Source organism: Magnolia sinica, chromosome 18 (genome assembly GCF_029962835.1).
Source record: "Magnolia sinica isolate HGM2019 chromosome 18, MsV1, whole genome shotgun sequence".
In the NCBI taxonomy this organism is placed as follows: domain Eukaryota; kingdom Viridiplantae; phylum Streptophyta; class Magnoliopsida; order Magnoliales; family Magnoliaceae; genus Magnolia; species Magnolia sinica.
This window is the reverse complement of record NC_080590.1, coordinates 34097685-34115312: the sequence shown is the minus strand read 5'-3', so window position 1 is coordinate 34115312 and position 17628 is coordinate 34097685. Positions and strand designations below refer to the sequence as shown.

General features: G+C 40.5%; 2 protein-coding genes across 2 annotated transcripts; one reads left to right on the top strand and one right to left on the bottom strand.

Annotated features, from left to right (window-relative positions):
- Positions 1 to 1995: 1995 nt before the first annotated feature.
- Positions 1996 to 8129, top strand: LOC131233083 (probable prefoldin subunit 4). Its single transcript, XM_058229686.1, has 3 exons — positions 1996 to 2134; positions 2229 to 2339; positions 7763 to 8129. Exons 1-3 carry the CDS (start codon positions 2126 to 2128, stop codon positions 8021 to 8023), a joined length of 381 nt encoding a protein of 126 aa, XP_058085669.1. The 5' UTR covers positions 1996 to 2125; the 3' UTR covers positions 8024 to 8129.
- A 4921-nt stretch (positions 8130 to 13050) lies between these two features.
- Positions 13051 to 14764, bottom strand: LOC131232950 (PRA1 family protein F3-like). The gene has a single exon (XM_058229493.1). It carries the CDS (start codon positions 14545 to 14547, stop codon positions 13942 to 13944), a length of 606 nt encoding a protein of 201 aa, XP_058085476.1. The 5' UTR covers positions 14548 to 14764; the 3' UTR covers positions 13051 to 13941.
- Positions 14765 to 17628: the final 2864 nt, after the last annotated feature.

Here is a 17628-nt window from a genome sequence, read left to right as displayed (position 1 = left end):
CACGTGAGGCCCACTTTGTGCATCATATGGGCCACCTTGATGTGGACCATTCGTTATGTGGGACTCCACCTTTAAAACCGGTTGTTTATCATGTGGGCCCACCTTTGATGTCAACCGTTCATCATGTGAGCCCACCTTTGATGTTCAACATCCATCATGTGGATCCCCACCTTTAATGTGGACCATCCATCAAGTGGGGCCCACTTAACGTGGATGGTCCATCATGTTGGGCCACACTTTGATGTGGATCATCCATCATGTGGAGCCTATCTTTGATGTGAACAATATATTTTGTGGGCCCACCTTGATGTGACCTATGGGGGGCACCTTCAATATGGGTCATTCATCTTGCCGGCCCACTTTTGATGTCCACCATTCACATTTGGGTCCCACTTATGCTATGGACTATCCATCATGTGGGGTCCACTTGACGTGGATAGTCCATCATATAGGGCCACATTTTGATGTAAGCCATCAATCATGTGGGACCCACCTTTGATGTTTACCATCTATTATGTGGGTCCCACCTTTGTTGTGGACCGTCCATCATGTGGGGCCCAACTGTCAATATGGGTCATTCATCATGTGGCCTTCCCTACCTTTGATGTCAACCTTCCATTATGTGGTCCCACCTTCAATGTCTACCATTCATGTGGGGCATCCCTCATTTGGGACCCATCTCTAATGTGACTGTGCACTATGTGGGCCCACCTTGATGTGGACCATTCATCATGTGGAGCCCCACCTTCAATGTGAGTCATTTATCATGTGAGCCCACCTTAGTGAGGTTGTAAAGAGAAAATAAGTGGGCAAGATTAAAATTCTTTTAAAAGTTTAAAGATAAATTTATCCAAACTTTTTTTTAAAATTTGTTTACTCACTTAAGCTAAATAAGTTCTTAGGGAAAAAATGATCTCCCCATCATTTATTTTTTAAGAAATTTTTTCTTAGTTTATATATCTATATATATAGCTTTATCAAATAATTTATTTTTAAAATAATTTTTTTAAAAAGAATAAGTAAATAAGCTCTTGTTAGTAGAGATGCCAACAGCCCCCAAGTAACAAAGGTGTTGTTAGACCACTAATATACTGCACACTTGGCACATTAATGATTCTTCAAGGCAATTCAATTATTGGCCATCTTACTACAATCATATCAATAGAATAATCCAAATGTCCAAATCTTGATTATTTAAATGGCCCATTAAAAAAACATTGGCTAATCACTTATATCTGATTCTTACCTTTATTGCCACCCAAGGCTCGGACTTTAATCTCTTTTTTTAATGAAAATATATATTTTGGTGGGCTTATTAAAAACGTTTGGTCAAATTTTAAATATGTATAGTAATTTGGAATATTAAATTAGTTTTAGTTTATCAAAATTCAAATTATTGAAAAATATATAAAAGAATTCCAATGTATTCCAATGAAAGCATTCAAATACAATTTTTAAATTTCAGTCAAATCTAATTACAAGCTGCCTAAACTGAGGTTTCACATACAGATGACATGAATTCTAGGTATAATTATGAATTGGATACTAATAAGTTTAATTACAAGGTGCCAAACGGAAGCAATGTATTGAATAACTGGGTAAGCTTAGTACACAGTAAACTCTGTGAGACCCACTATAATTTATGTATTCATCCACTCCGTCCATTATTAAATAAATTTAAGGCTTGAGCTAAAAATATAAGCATATCCAAAGCTCAATAGGACCACCCCATGGGAGGAAATTGTGTGAATTAAACGCCCACAAGTTTATATTTATATTTTACCTTCATTCATGTCTACGTGATCGTATGGAAAGGTTGAATGAAAAATAAACATTCCTGTAGACTTAGGAAGGTTTCAACGGTGGAAATCATTATTCGCACTATTTCATGGGGTGTGGTCCACCTGAGCTTTGGATATGCTTCAATTTTGGTTTTAATCCAAAAATTAGCTGAAAAAACGGATGGACGGCGTGGATAAATCACATACATTCTCGGTGGGCCCAACATGAGGATGTATTTTAGGAGACCTTGTCTCAGGAACCCTTCGTAGAAACAGATTTTCTACATCTCACTCGCTGCTGCTGCTTTTCTCCCATTTTCGCTGCAGAATCTTTTTTAAAAAAAATGCAGCAGGTAAAACCCTAAAACCCTATTTCTGCATTTTTCCTTTTCCGTTTTCGAATTTCTCTCATATCTTGTTTATGTTGTTGTTGTGGATGAAATGAAGGGTGGAGGATCGGAGACGGAGGTGACGTGGGAAGATCAGCAGAATATCAACAAGTTCGGAAGATTGAACAACAGATTCCACGAGCTCGAAGAAGAGATCAAGATAGCCAAGGTTCTTTAACCCCCTCCTACTCATCCAAAGGGAATTCTTCCACCCTTTTTTTTTTTGGCATTTGGGTCTTTCTTCTTCTAAATTCTACAATTTCCATGGATCCTTCTCTTGTCATGCAAACTGTGGCGTCTAGATGGAAATTACCAATCTTTTAATTTTCTCAATTGGGTGGGTTTTTATTTTTATTTTTTTGATATTTTGGTCTTGATTGCCACCAACACATCTAGACGAAAAATGATCCACTTTTAATCTTCTCAATTTTATTTTATTTTTTATTCTTCTCCTTTAAAAAAAATAAAAATAGTTTGGTCTTGATCACCACAAAAACTTCTAGATGAAAATACACATCCTTCAATTTTTCTGAAAATTCTCCTCTTTTTTTAAAACATTTTGTTCTTGATCACCACAAAAACTTCTAGATGAAAATACACATCCTTCAATTTTTCTGAAAATTCTCCTCTTTTTTTAAAACATTTTGTTCTTGATCACCACAAACACCCAAACAGCTGGGAAAAGGCTATGATGGTGATGCTGGTGATGATTTTGGTCTTGATCGTATGAATTTCTGAAAGACACTGCAATTTTATGGCTTCTACATGTTGATATCTGAGCTGGATCTTTGGGATAAGAGGAATTTATGATCCTCAATCCAAGGATATTTGCAGTATACTCTGTTTCAGTTTATACACGCAGGGCCCATAGTTCAGTGATCCAGACCGTTGCTAAAGTAATCTAATACTAATTCCAGAACTTATTCTTTGGTCAAATAACTACCAAGTGCATAATTATAACATTCACATCACTTAAAGACATTTAGATTATCCGTAGGATTGGGTGTGTGTTGACCTTGATGATCCATGGTAAAAATGGACTTCACCAAGCAAGGTCAACTTGATAATTGCTTCTCAACTCTGATGGAGAGGAGGCTGTCGTTCGCAACTTATAAATTATGGTATTGTCTCTCTTGTGAGTTTGATGATCAAGGTTGTAGGGCCTAACCACTGTATAGCGTTAGGATTCAACCAACACAGTCCTCGTTAAGGAAGAAGGCCTTAATCATTCCTTTTGTTAATAGAATGCTAAACACAAGAACTTCTGCATGCTTGTGCACACATGCATATATATATATATATATATATATATATATATATATATATATATATATATATATATATATATATAAAGAGAGAGAGAGAGAGAGAGAGAGAGAGAGATTTTACACCTCAACATAGCATTATCCACGTGTGGGTTACAGTAAAGGAAGCATCTAGGATGTTAGTTAGTGATTAAATACTTTGCACAGTCATCCTTCCATCATAACAACATCCAAATCATCATCCTAGATCTTCTAGATTCAATGGTCCACATTAATACTGTGAAAAAGGTCCTGAATGTTGACCTTTTGATCACTTGTGCGTCAAAAACAAATGTATAAAATAAAATCTAAGATTCTTATGGCCATCAATTTTGAATTTTACAATTTCCCACTTGGCCATAGATTTATTAATTTTCTTTTGTGAAAGAAATAGTTTTATTTTTATAACGCTCCAACTAAAGCATGGGCCCCATCAACTGCAAGCTCAAGAGATTTAGAATAGTGGACCAAAATAAGCAGTTTAATCTCGATAGTTGCATTCAGTTTTCTGCTTCCAGAACCAATAGTACTATCATCCATTGAAATAAAAAGAGTCCCATTGCAAAAAACTAAAATTGACTCTAGTTTCAACAAGTCTTGAAACAGATAGAAAGTTACAACGGATGCTAGGTGCATAAACAGTCTGTGTTGAAAGCAAACTGCGTTCATTATGAAATTGTAGGACGTGTTCCAACACGGAGAGCTCGCACATTCAACATTACACAGTAACATGAACAATTTCCCACCACTGGGTTCCCCAAAGTCTGAGAGGTGCCATCTTTCACATTTGACTCAAAAGACACCAATACATTGAGATTCATTTACTTTCCTCCTTTAATTTATCACAATTCACCTTAAAAGTGACCATAGTTTGTACAGTAGAAGCAGACATTTTCAGTCCTCTATTGAGAGGTACCATCTTTCACATTTGACTTAAAGACACCAAGACATTGAGATTCCTTCACTTTCCTCCTTTAATTTATCACAATTCACCTTAAAGTGACCATCGTTTGTACAATAGAAGCAGGCATTTTCAGTTCTCCATTGAGCCCAACCTTGGATGGACCACGACCGGAAACTCCCCCAGATTTAAATTATCCTAATTAGCAATCTTCAGCCTTTTCAGTTGAATGCGAACCAAACATCTGTTTGCAAGGTACCTGTTGAAAGGTTAGGATTTTCCTTATGAGGATATTTTGGAGAGCCTAGCTAGCTAACGAACCTTATGGACCATTAGCCATTTTTCTTTGTACTGTCTGTTTGTTGGATGTTTAAGATTGCCCGGATAGCCATAGACTTAGGACCTAATTTTTTTTACCTGTTCCAGTCATCACACGCGCCTCAAGCAAGGTTTTGAATGTCGGTATTGGATTAGCTGATACACCGCATCAGAGCCATATGGGCCTGGCAATACTCATTACAGACCTGAAACGGCCATGTCAAAGAGGGGGGGAAAAAGATACAGGCCAATTTGCCTATAAAACACCTTTAAAAATAAAAAAAATAAAAAAAAATCACTTCTCAATTTTTTTGTGTATTTTCTTCATATCAAACATAGATGAAGGCCACGGGACCTCATTTTTCAACTTGACACACACCTATTTTGGAGATCAAAATACAGATTTTGAGTGTGATCTGATGTATCAAAGCAAAAAGGAACTCGTTTGGTGATCATGGTATTGGATTAAGTTGGGCTACACACGAATGATTACTTCATGATTTATTTATTTTTTATCGTAATCACATGTCCTAATTGTGGATAATCTGTGGTGAATTGTGATTCTGTTGATGTTTGATCAATATGTAAGAAAACCGATTATGGTAAAAACTGAAAGTTGACAATCAACCCAAGCATTCCTGGTTCTTCATCACTGATACCAAATTTAGATGTCAAAGTCTTGATAACTTAGCTTTCGATATGTTTGCCTGACAGGAAAAGAAAAGAAAACAATTGTAGACTCTCTCTCGGCTGGAATCGACTGATGCTGTCCTGTGTTGGTAATTTGATATTATGCACAAGGGATTGCTTATGCACCAAACCTCGGCTGGAAAATCGTAACCCATCCATTGGTGGTGAACGAACTAATAGGCAGATAAGAAGAATATACAGCAATGGTTGACATTAAACCAAAGCCAAATATTCTATATTTAGGATCTTCCTATCTTTGGGGAACTTTTGGTATATGGGCCTTGCACGATGAGGCATATCACATCAATTGCCTGGATCACAGAGCCCTGGCCCCTTGTACAAACTAATAGCCCAAATGGTACCACACAAATTCTTGGACAAAGCTTTGTGTATTAGCTCAAAGACTAAAGCAGCAGGTCTTGCCCACAGTCCCAGAAGGCTTTTATTTTCGTAGTATAGATGAAAAGTATTATTTTGGAAGGTATGATCAAATTAAGCCTGTGACAAGGTTGCAAAAAAGTGCTATTCTATGTAGAGCACCACAGGCTCCTATTTTCTGAATGTTCTTGTGCATCTAAATTGGGTTCAGTGTCTATGACTTTGTTAAGTTGGTAGCATGATTTGTATTTCTCTGTGGACGATAGTGTTTAGGATTGTTCAACCAACCTGATTTCTGGACCAGGGCACATCCATATTGCGGCCCACTTAATGAACAGTTAGAACTTGTTCATATGGTGCCGTTTTCATGTGGGTGTATAAGATCAAACCTCGTTATTGGGAGCACTGCCACAACTTCTCTTGCTACAATATCAGCCTCTTTTTTCTTTTTCTTTTTTTAATAATTCACAATAGGTGAGGACCTCTGATGATGGCTCATGATCATGCATCTTGAGGTTTTCTGATGTACTAAAGCACTAGTTATAGCACTAGGAAACTGCACCCAGAAGGCAGTGTCTCTTGAGCTCATCCTCAGGAGGTTTGAGCTTCCTCATGTAGACCCACATCTTGCTTTCACATGATGTGTGACCATACCATAGTTCTAATAGTCATCAAGTCGACTTGGAACTTGGCCTTGACTCAGGTTAATTTAAAAACAAAGGTATATCACAGTCTCTCTTTTCTTTTCTTTTTGAAAGATGAATACTTTATTAAGGCACAAAGCCAAAAAGAAGAAGAAAAGAAGCACAAAACCAAAGGCTATATATATATATATATATATATATATATATATATATATATATATATATATATATATAGACACACACACACACACACACAACCCGCCCACCAGCCCTGCCTAACAAACCTCAGGGCACTCAATTAGAAAGAAACTGAGTAACCCAGCTAAAAACAACCAGCGCTGAACTACTCAGATTCCGAAAAGCTTGGTTATTCCTCAACCCAGATAGACCACACAACAGCCAATAAAGCAATCCTCCATTTGCAGACCCCAAAGGAACCCCCTCCTTCCCTATGCCAAGCCCTAAACAAGACATCAATCGAGCCAGGCATCACCAGGATACATTCACAGATCTAAGGATACCAGACCAAACAATCCTTGAAAAATGGTGAAATAGGAAAGATGGGTTTATTTTAGAAATGAGGTGTTCTTTGTGTTTACTTAACTTGTTCGGAACACAAGATTAAATGGTATTGAATTGCATTAGGTGGAATTAACACCATTATTGCACAATGATTATGTCTGGAAATACTGTGGTATTTTTTACCATCCAATCCCATGTCTAGGATCAAATTCTTCATTTGGGATAAACACAGTATTAAGTGAAACTTGTGTATGGTGGAGCATGGAATTGTAATCAATGCATGAGATTTCACGACTTATGCTGGTCACCTATATGCATATGCAATTCGATTATCATGTGTAACGGGCACATATGGATGAAAGACATGGATAAAACACATGCACCAATGTGGGGCCCACGGATGTAGTAGATTTTGAAATCCACCAGAAATCCGTTCGTATCTCCTGCTGGAACTGGATGATATGATACCTGGATTAATCCAATCCCTCCCATCTTTTCCAAATGCTGAATGGTATTTGCATTGGACCAAATGCAATTCCATACCACCTAATCCCACATTCCAATCAGGCTTTCCACTGTAGCATTCATAACTTTTTTCTACTATCCTACTTTCACATGTTAATTCATGAATTATTGAAGCAGCTAGTGAGTTTTTTGCTCTACTGAACTTGGCTGGTATTGAGTTGAGTAAAATTTTGGCACTGTGCATGACACCAACACTTCCACTGGAATATATTTGGTTTCTTCTTCAAATGCCCTTTCAGTTTTTTATGTTTACCTACGATTTGAACCCTTTCTCGAATCACTACGATAATCCCCAGCTATTATTCTACAGGAAAAGAACGAGAATTTGGAGGATGCAGGCAATGAACTAATACTCTCGGATGAGGATGTGGTGAGATTCCAAGTAGGGGAGGTTTTTGCTCATGTGCCGAGGGAAGAAGTAGAGAGCAGGCTTGAGGACATGAAAGAGGAGACTAGTAAGGCTTTGGAGAAGCTGGAGGAAGAGAAGGAATCGGTGCTTGCACAGATGGCCGATCTAAAGAAGATTTTATATGGAAAGTTCAAGGATTCCATCAATTTGGAGGAGGAATGAATCGGGTATTTATTACTAATGCTCTGCCATGTTTTGTTTGCAAAACGAATATCTTGTCAAATACAATTTGGTTTTTAGGAATGCAGTTCTGGAATCTTTCTTGGTTTTTCTGGCATTTGCTGCATCCTAGTTCTTGAGGCTTATTGTTTCTGTCGAGGGATTTGGCCTTTTTAAAAAACTAAAGGGCTGTTCAGCAGTCTGTATTCCGTGGTAATCGCAAAAAGTTAATGCGCACCACGTTTGGCAACTTGCATGGGACCACAAATTCATTTATTTTGAAATCACTCACTACATCAAGGCGTGAACGCCAGTTACCATGGGTTTAAAAAGTCCGACTGTTGGAGTCTATAGTTGGGTTTGCTTTTGTGGGCTCCACTGATTTGTTTATGTGAAATCCACCCCTGTCACCCCATGTTAGTCCCGTAGCCCAAAAATCATCCCATTGCCTAATTCAAGAGAGCCATAGGAAGGGAAACAGTTGGCAAAGGGACGCCCACCTTTGATACTTTTTTCTAGACATACCATGACGATTAGATGCCACACTAAATTTTAGGCCTCAGGACAGAAAATCAGGCTCATCCATGATTCAGGTGGGCCACACGAAAGGAAATAGTTTGGAGGGTGAGCATTACTCTATATAATGTTTCCAATCATGTGGTCCACCCGAATCGCAATGAGGCTAAATTTTGATGCTGGGGCCTAACAGGGTGTGACAAGGGTGGTCGGGTGGATTTCATATAAACGAGATATCTCAGATGTGAGAATTTTTTAGCTCCGCATATGGCGGAGGTCAAATGTCGTCAGGACGTCGGTGAAAATCAGCCATTTCATGTTTAAGAATTAGTGGACCGCACCATAATGTTCAAGTAAAATCCACCCTGATCATTAGGAGCGTCACCCCATTACAATTATTTTAGCCATAGGGGTCAAAAATAAGCTTGGTCCGTGATTCAGATGGACCATGCAAAGGAAAACAATTGAGAGAGGGATGCCCACCCTTGATTTTTTACATGGCCCACTGAGATTTTTATTAAAAATCCACTCTGACCATTAGATGTGTCATCCCAAATTATGTCCAGGGCAAAAAATTAAGTTAGGTTGAAATGTAATTCAGGTGGGCCACGCCAAAGGAATCAATTGGTGGAGAGGCGTCTACCCTTGGATTTTTAAGGGCCCATTATGATGAATATATGAAATCCATTCCAACCATTAGATGCTAAACTAAAATTTATGCCTGAGGACAAAACATGGCTTCTAAAGCACATTTTGAAAATGATGTGGTTTTGCTTCATCTGTTAAACACATTTTTCATTTTACCATATTTCATCTGCACAATACAACCAAAATTTTTAATTCACATAGATTTCATGATAATTGTGATTTGAATTTCAATTCATACCAAAAAGAAGCTACCAAACAACCCCTAAGCTTTATTGAACAGTGAACAATAGGGGTGTTCACGAGTCGATCCGAGTCGAACTGGGCTCAACCCGACCTGGTCACCGGGCTAGGAGATATATATATAAACGGCCGAGTCGGGGCAGGTCGAGTCAAGCCAAACTGGGACATATTTGAACTCGGCCTGAACTCCGTTTCGGGCTGAAGAAAATGGCCCGTCCCGGCCCGAACTCAATTCCGGGTCGGGCCAAGTCAAGCTTTTTCGGGCCGAATCGAGCGAGTTAACCGGGCTAGCCCGGTTCGTGTACAGCCCTAGTGAACAATTGTATCATTCATTTTGCTCTCAAGTGGCTGTGACCTTATAATTACAATGTTGGGCGAGGGACGGTTCACACTTGAATATGACGATAGAAATGGACGTTTCCATTGCTTCACACCATGGCAAGGAGACTTTTTTCTTCTTCTTCTTCTTTTTTTTTTTTTTTTGGAGAATTGATGATATCATATTGAAAAGCAGGAAACAAAATTAATACAGCTAAAAAAAAAAAAGCTAATAAATAGGGAGGCTATGCTGAGATAGCGATGGCCTTAGGTAGCAAGAAAACCGAAATCCATTCCCCTTAAGGAGTCCTTGTACAATGCCCATTCGATCACCAATCTTAGAGCTCTGATAGACACTGAGTTAGCAGGGGAGGATGAGTTGCAGAAGCATCTATCGTTTCTTTCTAGCCAAACTGACCACCAGATGGCGAGGATAACCGATCTCCAGATGAGCGTCTTCGACTTCCCAATCTTGATCCCGTGCCATGCTTTGAGCAACAAATCTACAGAACTAGATATACACCATTGAATGTTGAATTTTCTAGCAAACACTACCCAGATATAGGAGATAAGGGGCAGTGAATTAATAGATGGTCGACCGACTCTGTGTCCTTCATGCAACACAAACAGACATTGGGAATGATCATTCCTCTCTTCCTCAGATTATCAATAGTAAGGATTCTTATTTAGTAGGGGGGAGGGGGGGGGGGGGCGCTTGGATCTGCATGCAGCTACGCAAGCCAAGGTGGCACATGTGTGCAACATCCAAGCTGTCAACTAGGGGCCCCCAGCAAAAGGATCAGGCACGCCTATCATCAGGTGTGCCATTCCCATTTGAACATGGCTGTCATTAGAAGACATTTTAGTTGGGTTTCTCTTTTCTTTTCTTCTTCTTCTGTTTTTTTTCTTTTTCTTTTTCGTTTTTTTCGGTCCAACCTGGTTAGTATTAGTAAGCTAGTCTGATCTTTGGGCCAAGGAATATACATTGGACCATAAATGAGGACTGTCCCAACATGGCTACCGCCCATGATCGCTATAGGGATTTTGATGACAGTGTCCTCTGATTTATACTGAAATTTGTGGGGGTGATTCTATAGAGTTCCCGACCTTGTTTGCCTCTCCATTTTCATCACCCTAGATCAGTTGGGACTTCCACCGTATGATCCACATACAGCGTACCTACTTGATGAATGGTCTAGATCACTCTAGACAAAACAAGGTGCAACGAACAAACGATGCAAGCATGCGACAATTGAGTTGGGAGTCCGATTCCCATTGCTTGTGTGGAATCCTTTAGCCCCCCACCTATCATTTAAACAGATATCCAAATAGATGCCATGCTCGCATCAAACAAAATAAATGAAGCATCAATCAACATGAGGAAAACGGTACAGATTCCCCACCATCGTCATCTGATGGTAAAGTGGACCATGTGATCAAGGGGCAGATTAGCCCAACAACAGGGCACTGGCCATGCATGCATGAGCACCTAGTGTATGAGCCAGTATCACTGGAGCACCTAGTTGAGCTGAATTAACAAAGGGGTCACATGTTTGCATGGGCGCCATGTTGACATGAAAGTTGCAGTTCACAGACACATCTTCACCCCCACCTGAAAATTGCATTTGAGATTTTGGATTAATAAACTGATGTAAGTCCACCTTAAAATAAGGGTCTGCTGCAGTTCAAGAACCCTCTTCTGCTGGTTGGGTAATCAATGTAATTGGTTGCGTTTTACTCTAATTTCAATAGAATAGGTTGGCATTTGTGTCACAGCTAGTTTTGAAAGCAATGTGTGGAATCCTAATATGGACGTCCAAATTTTCAAGTTTTGAAATGCTGCAAAATTCACACACACCATCTTTAAATGGTAATGTACTCAAGTCATGCCCATGAAAATATGGCAAAAACAAGTCTAAAATAAAATTAACCTAATGATGCCGATAACAGCAGGAGGAAGAAGCCAATTACCTTCATTAAAAAAATAATAATAATAATAATAAAGTATCATGAATTGAGGAAGCTGCCTATTAATGCTTTCATGCTCGATTACGAATCTCAAAGATTCGATTCTTCTTTTCCAGCAAATGGAGAAAAGGGATAAGGTTCCACAGGATCTTCGATTTTTACTTTTACGAGGAACTCTGCACCAAACTTACGTGGCTATAGGGCACTGGAGGAGGAGGTAGCCGCCACTTTCCTCGCTTGCTTTGCACATAATACAACTGTTTGGAAATTGCCAATCCCCCCAAGAAGGCTCAAACTCTTGGGGCGGGGGGACCACAGATTTCTTCCACACCGCCTTTTTGCGAAAGGAACTTCATGATCTCAAATTGAGGAAGAAAGACTTGGACGAGCATAAAACTGTTGGTTCAATCTTCCAAACCCTTTCATCTTCACAACTGGGATTGATGTGCATCTTTTGGGAATCCTTTCCAAATTCTCCAACTCAATAAATCAAATGCAGGAAGAAAAGGAAGCAGAGAATACAGGAAGGAATAAGCAAGAATAGGATAGACACAGCATTGTCTCGTCATTAGAATCATCTCAATGTGTAACATGTGCAGCAGATCTAAGCCACACAAAAGGTTAGTGTTATCATGAACATCAGCTATGTTAAAAATCAGACTGATCCAACCATCCAGTGGTTTAAATAATTCAAAACAATGAGCGGCCTAAGAACCCAAAATACAGGTTTGGCATACCCCATGAATGCATTAGACTCATTTTCACACGACAGAATCTTCATTATAGGGCAGACATTTAAATAGATCAAATATCCTATATGAGACACGTTAGCAGCAAGCAATGTGCAGTACCATAAGCTTAGGATTTGTTGGATGCCGGTAAAATTTTAAGTTGTAAACACTTTACACCTAAAAAAAGTTTCAAGCATAAACGGATTACATGCCATCCCATTTGGCTTTTTAAGTGAAGTGTTTACAATTTAAGTGTTTGCCCAACTTGTAAAGTGTTTATAATATGTAAAGCGGGTATTCACACCACGTAGAGCTTGTGCAATATTCTGGCCAAAATTTTCAAACCACGTCAATGGACACATGCTGGACGGATTAGATGCCCCACACCCATCACAAGGTTTTAATGATCGGAGTCTAATGCCAACTGTTGCCTGCCATGTGGCCCACCTGGTGATCAAGTAGAGCCAATTTTGGGCCATAGGAGACCATCGAGGGATGCACATGATGGACAAACTGGATGTTCTGTACAAAACTGATCATTTCTCAACAAAATAATAACCATCATAGTTTTTATACCATGCTACTAAACGAGTTATTCAACATAGTATAAAAATTTTCACACCAAGGGTAATCCTATTCACCACTTCATGCAATTTTCACTTCCATTCTAACAACCGAATGTGCAGCCATTTGAAATTTAAAAGAAGCCAATATTATGATGAATTAGAGGTTGAGAATTTACAGATAAATCGAGAAACATGGCAACGTAGGAAAAAAAAACATGTAACCTCGATGTAGTGTAATCCGTCGAGCTCTGTTGTGAAGCAAGAACAATATGCAGACACAATAATCCCGCTTCAGAAATCAGAACCGTTCCTTGGAAACTGATACAAGATACCTCAAGTGGAAAATCCATCCGCAACGTAGTTGAGAAAACAAGTGTAATCCAGCCAGCTCTGTTGTGAAGCAAGAAGACGCATTCACCCCTCTTCAAAAATCAGAACTGTTCCTTGGAAACTGATACAAGATACCTCAGTGGAAAACCCATTAGCAGTGTAATTGAGAAAAATAGCGTAATCTGACCAGGGAACAGCTCTGTTTTGAAGCAAGAACAATATGCAGACATAATCACCCCTATTCAGAAATCAGAACAGTTGCTTGAAAACTGATACAAGATACCTCTGTATAATGCAACGTAATTGAGAAAATTCCATGGGATGATCGGATGATGAAAATATCATGTTAGATAGGCCGCATGCCTTGTAGAGCTATTAGGATCGGTATGGCTCTGATTCCATGAAAACAAAGAGAAGACAATTGGTTTTCTTGTATTTGAGACAACCCTAATGGGTTGAATATACAGAGATCTACAGTCAAGGTAAATGATAAAAACAGAATCATCTATCTATGAAAATTAGCTATACATCATCTATGGAAAGTAGCTATATAAGGCATGCGGCCTGTCTAACATATCAAACCCCATTCACTTCGAATCGAACCTCAACGACCGTATGTATGACCCATCCGACCACTCACAACTGAAATCAACCCTCCATCTGCCGCTTCATTCTCATCGAGAAAAAGATCATCCGGAACCCTAAACACCGCATGCAAACCGACAACCACAGCTCCAATTATCACCGCGACCAGAACATTCAACCAAACATGTGTGAAAACAAGAGCTACGACAGTGACGATACCAAGCGCGATCAGAACCAGACGATCGTCAATCATCCGGTTGAAGATCGCGATGGGTTCATCGCGGGAGAAGTAGAGAAAGAGCCAGGCAACGAAGACGATCAAGAACACGATCATGGAGACCGGGTGCCATAGGAGGCTGAGGAAGAGGATCAAGAGAACGACAATCGCGTAGTTCACGCGAAAGTGGGCCAGATTGCGCCTGAGGCGGACGAGGGCCTCACCGCACGAGTAGGGGCGACCGAAGGACGACGGAATGAAGAGATCGCGCCAGGGCCGTCGAGCTGCGACCGTCGATCTGGCACTCTCCTTCGCACGGGAGAGGAACTCGAGGCGAGAGGTTGAAGTCGGGGGTAGGGATGAAGGAATCCCGCCGTATCCGGTTCGTGATGCCGATGGCGTCGGCATTTTGACGGCCAGCGAGCGTAATCCGACCGTCGATTCCGAAAGTGACGAATCCGGACCGTTTGATTGGTGAGAGAGAGATCAAAACCCTAACCCTAGATGTGAGATGATGAGAGAGAAACCTCTAACCCTATAGAGAGAGGGAGATACTTTCTCAGGGAAGCGTTTCGGCGGCTTTGGCGCCAGAAATGAAGAGCTCTGTTCGACAATGGAATGGTTGGAGCAGAGGAACTATTTTATAGGGTGGATAGGATGGCAAACGCCCTTGTTTCTCTCTTAATTTACAGATATGCCACTCCGGACTCGGGAATAACAGAACCCCGACCATTTCGGACGCGGATTGTGTACTGACCGCGTCAGTAGCGAGGTGGCTACTGACAGTGCTCTGTGGACCCTATCATTACGTATGTATCCTATCCACGCCTTCCATCCATTTTTACATACTATTTTATGGCATGGTACAAAACATGAGTAAAATCAAAATCTCACATGGACCACACCACAGGGAAAAGTGGTGATTGAACCCTCACCATTAAAAACTTCTACCGAGTACAAAAGTTGCTGATATTTTTATTTTCTCATCATCCATCAAGTGTGCGTGAATTAATCAATGGGTTAGATGACAAATAAACATTACAGTGACCCTTTGTTTTTAATAGTGGGCATTCAATGGCGACTGTTTTCTTGCGGTGTGGTCCACTCAAGATTTGGATACTCCTCAACTTCGAAATCCTGCTCTATAATCCGATGGAGAAAAAAATTAATAAAAAAATGGACGGCCTCGATAAAACACACACACACACACACACACACATACATATATATATATATATATATATATATATATATATATATATATGAGGGGCCAACAGAGCACTGCGAGTAGAACGCGGATTTATTGGAGAAGTCTTTCACACGAAGTTACTGCACTGAGATGCTACGTGGGGCCTACCTTAATGATTTTAAGAAATCTACACTGTCCATCCGATTTTAGAGCTCATTTTAGTACATTTAACCTAAAATTAGGTAGATTGAAAACTCAACTGGGCTGCATGAGAGCAAACAGTGGAGATTCAGTGACCATCGTTTGAAACAGTCGTACGGCCACAAAGTTTCATATCAGGATAATTTTTTTTTAGTTTTTTCACTTCATCCCAGTGGGAATGACCTTATAAACGGTTTGGATGGCAAATAAACATCAAGGTAGATCCCAGGAAGCTTTTAACGGTATAAAATTCTTTCTCCGGTTTTTACACTCGTTCGGCCCACCTGAGTTTTAGATCCAAATAATTTTTGGTCCTATAACATAAAATGATCTCTCAAATCATGTGGACGGTTTAGATTTCTCACAAACATCACGTTGGCCCCACCTATCATCTCAACGCAGGAACTTCCTGCCCAAAGGCTTTCACACGAAAATCCGCGTCCTTGTCAGTAGCCACATCGCTACTGACGCTGTCAGGACGCAATCCGCGTCCGACCCTTACGGTCATCCTCGGGCATTGAGTTCGTGCAAGTGGGTCTCGTTGTCGGTGATCAGGACCTTTTGATCTGATGGGCCCTTGTGATGATGGCCTATGACTTTTCATGGAAAGTTCTTTCCCGCGGATAGATGGTTAAGAAACGCACGGTCCAGATTCAATTCAACCTAAAAAAATAGAAAGTGTGGGATCTTCATCCGGGTGGGGCACGGACCGCTAAGATAGATCATGCCACATAAGTTCCCGAGTAGAAGATCCTTGCCATCCATCTTGGGGCTTTCTTAGTTGAGGTCCGACCTTACAGCTCGCGGACTGCACAAGTGAATTCGAGTTCCCTATATGGACCAAGTTTACGGATGATCGGAACCGTCCAATGGGTAGGGCTTAGAAGGAATATGATATGAAGAAATATGACCTTCCAAACACAGGTGTGGCCATATAATCAATTGGCAGATAAATTCATGGAGTGATCAATGGATCACATTCAAGCCCATTTTTTAAATGGTTAGGATCATCACTAAAGAAAAAGAGGACCTTCAACGGCCTATCCATGGTGGGCCCTACCTCCGAAAGTGGGCCTTAGAAAACGTTGGAGCACAAGTGCACAACTGAATTTCCATTGGTACACATAATCGTTGTGTACCGAACTCCACTGTTCATTGGCGGTAAGCGGGAGTCGTACGCGCGTTCTGGTCCTTATCCGTGGCAACTTTCCGAAAGTGGGAAGGAATCTGCATGGGGATTCGGGCCCACGATCAATGGACGGTCGGAGATTTTTCGTACTTTTTCTTTCGTAGTGTCGTGCAGCTTGTTCATGGGTAATTGTCAATTGACACTCCACCTGACTCATGGGGCACGATGAGATGATGCTATAGGAGATTCAGACGTGGCAAAACCATGGCCTGCCATCTGCAATTCAAGGATTAGCATTTGCAAATGGCCTGTTTGGATGGCGCGAATCCAGACCGTCCAAAATAATCTGGTTTTTGGTTTAGGGGTGTGATAGTTCCCCACGCATGTGGAGCCCTTCCCATCCACGAACACGGATCGCGTACCGAGTAAATCTATGGGACCCACACATGATGTATATGTATCATCCACGCCGCCCATTCGTTTTTCCAGCTATTTATGAAATTGAAGCGTATATAAAGCTCAAGTGGACCACAATACTGACGTCTACCTTTCAAACCTTCATAGGGCCCAAGTGATGGTTATTTGTCATCCTACCTGTTCTTACTTCTTAGAGTCCAAAGATATGGATGAATGGAAAACACGAATATCAGCTTCATCCAGAACTTTGTCGTTAGAATTTTTCAACGGCGGAAATTCAATTCCCACTGTTTGGTGTGGTGCGGTCCACTAGAGATTTGGATATGCTTAAATTTTGGGCTTATGTCCTAAAATGAGCTTTAAAAATGGATGGACGGCGTGGATAAGGCATTCATTGTGCGTGGGCTCCACAGGTACTCAGTTACTCAGTGCGCAATCAGCTGGTCTAAATTCACCATAGATATGTGAATGGCCTGGATCTTCCACACTTCTTTTCCTATTCACAGCATCCGATCCCCAGGTGTACGTATGGTATCCTTTGGCCTTAGGTTTG

What these genes read in the sequence shown, in the direction of transcription:
- LOC131232950 (XM_058229493.1), bottom strand. Translation starts at nt 14,547, where the DNA reads ATGCCGACGCCATCGGCATCACGAACCGGATACGGCGGGATTCCTTCA.
- LOC131233083 (XM_058229686.1), top strand. An exon ending in AAGAGATCAAGATAGCCAAG is followed by an intron (nt 2,340 to 7,762) that starts GTTCTTTAACCC and finishes ATTATTCTACAG; the next exon opens with GAAAAGAACGAGAATTTGGA.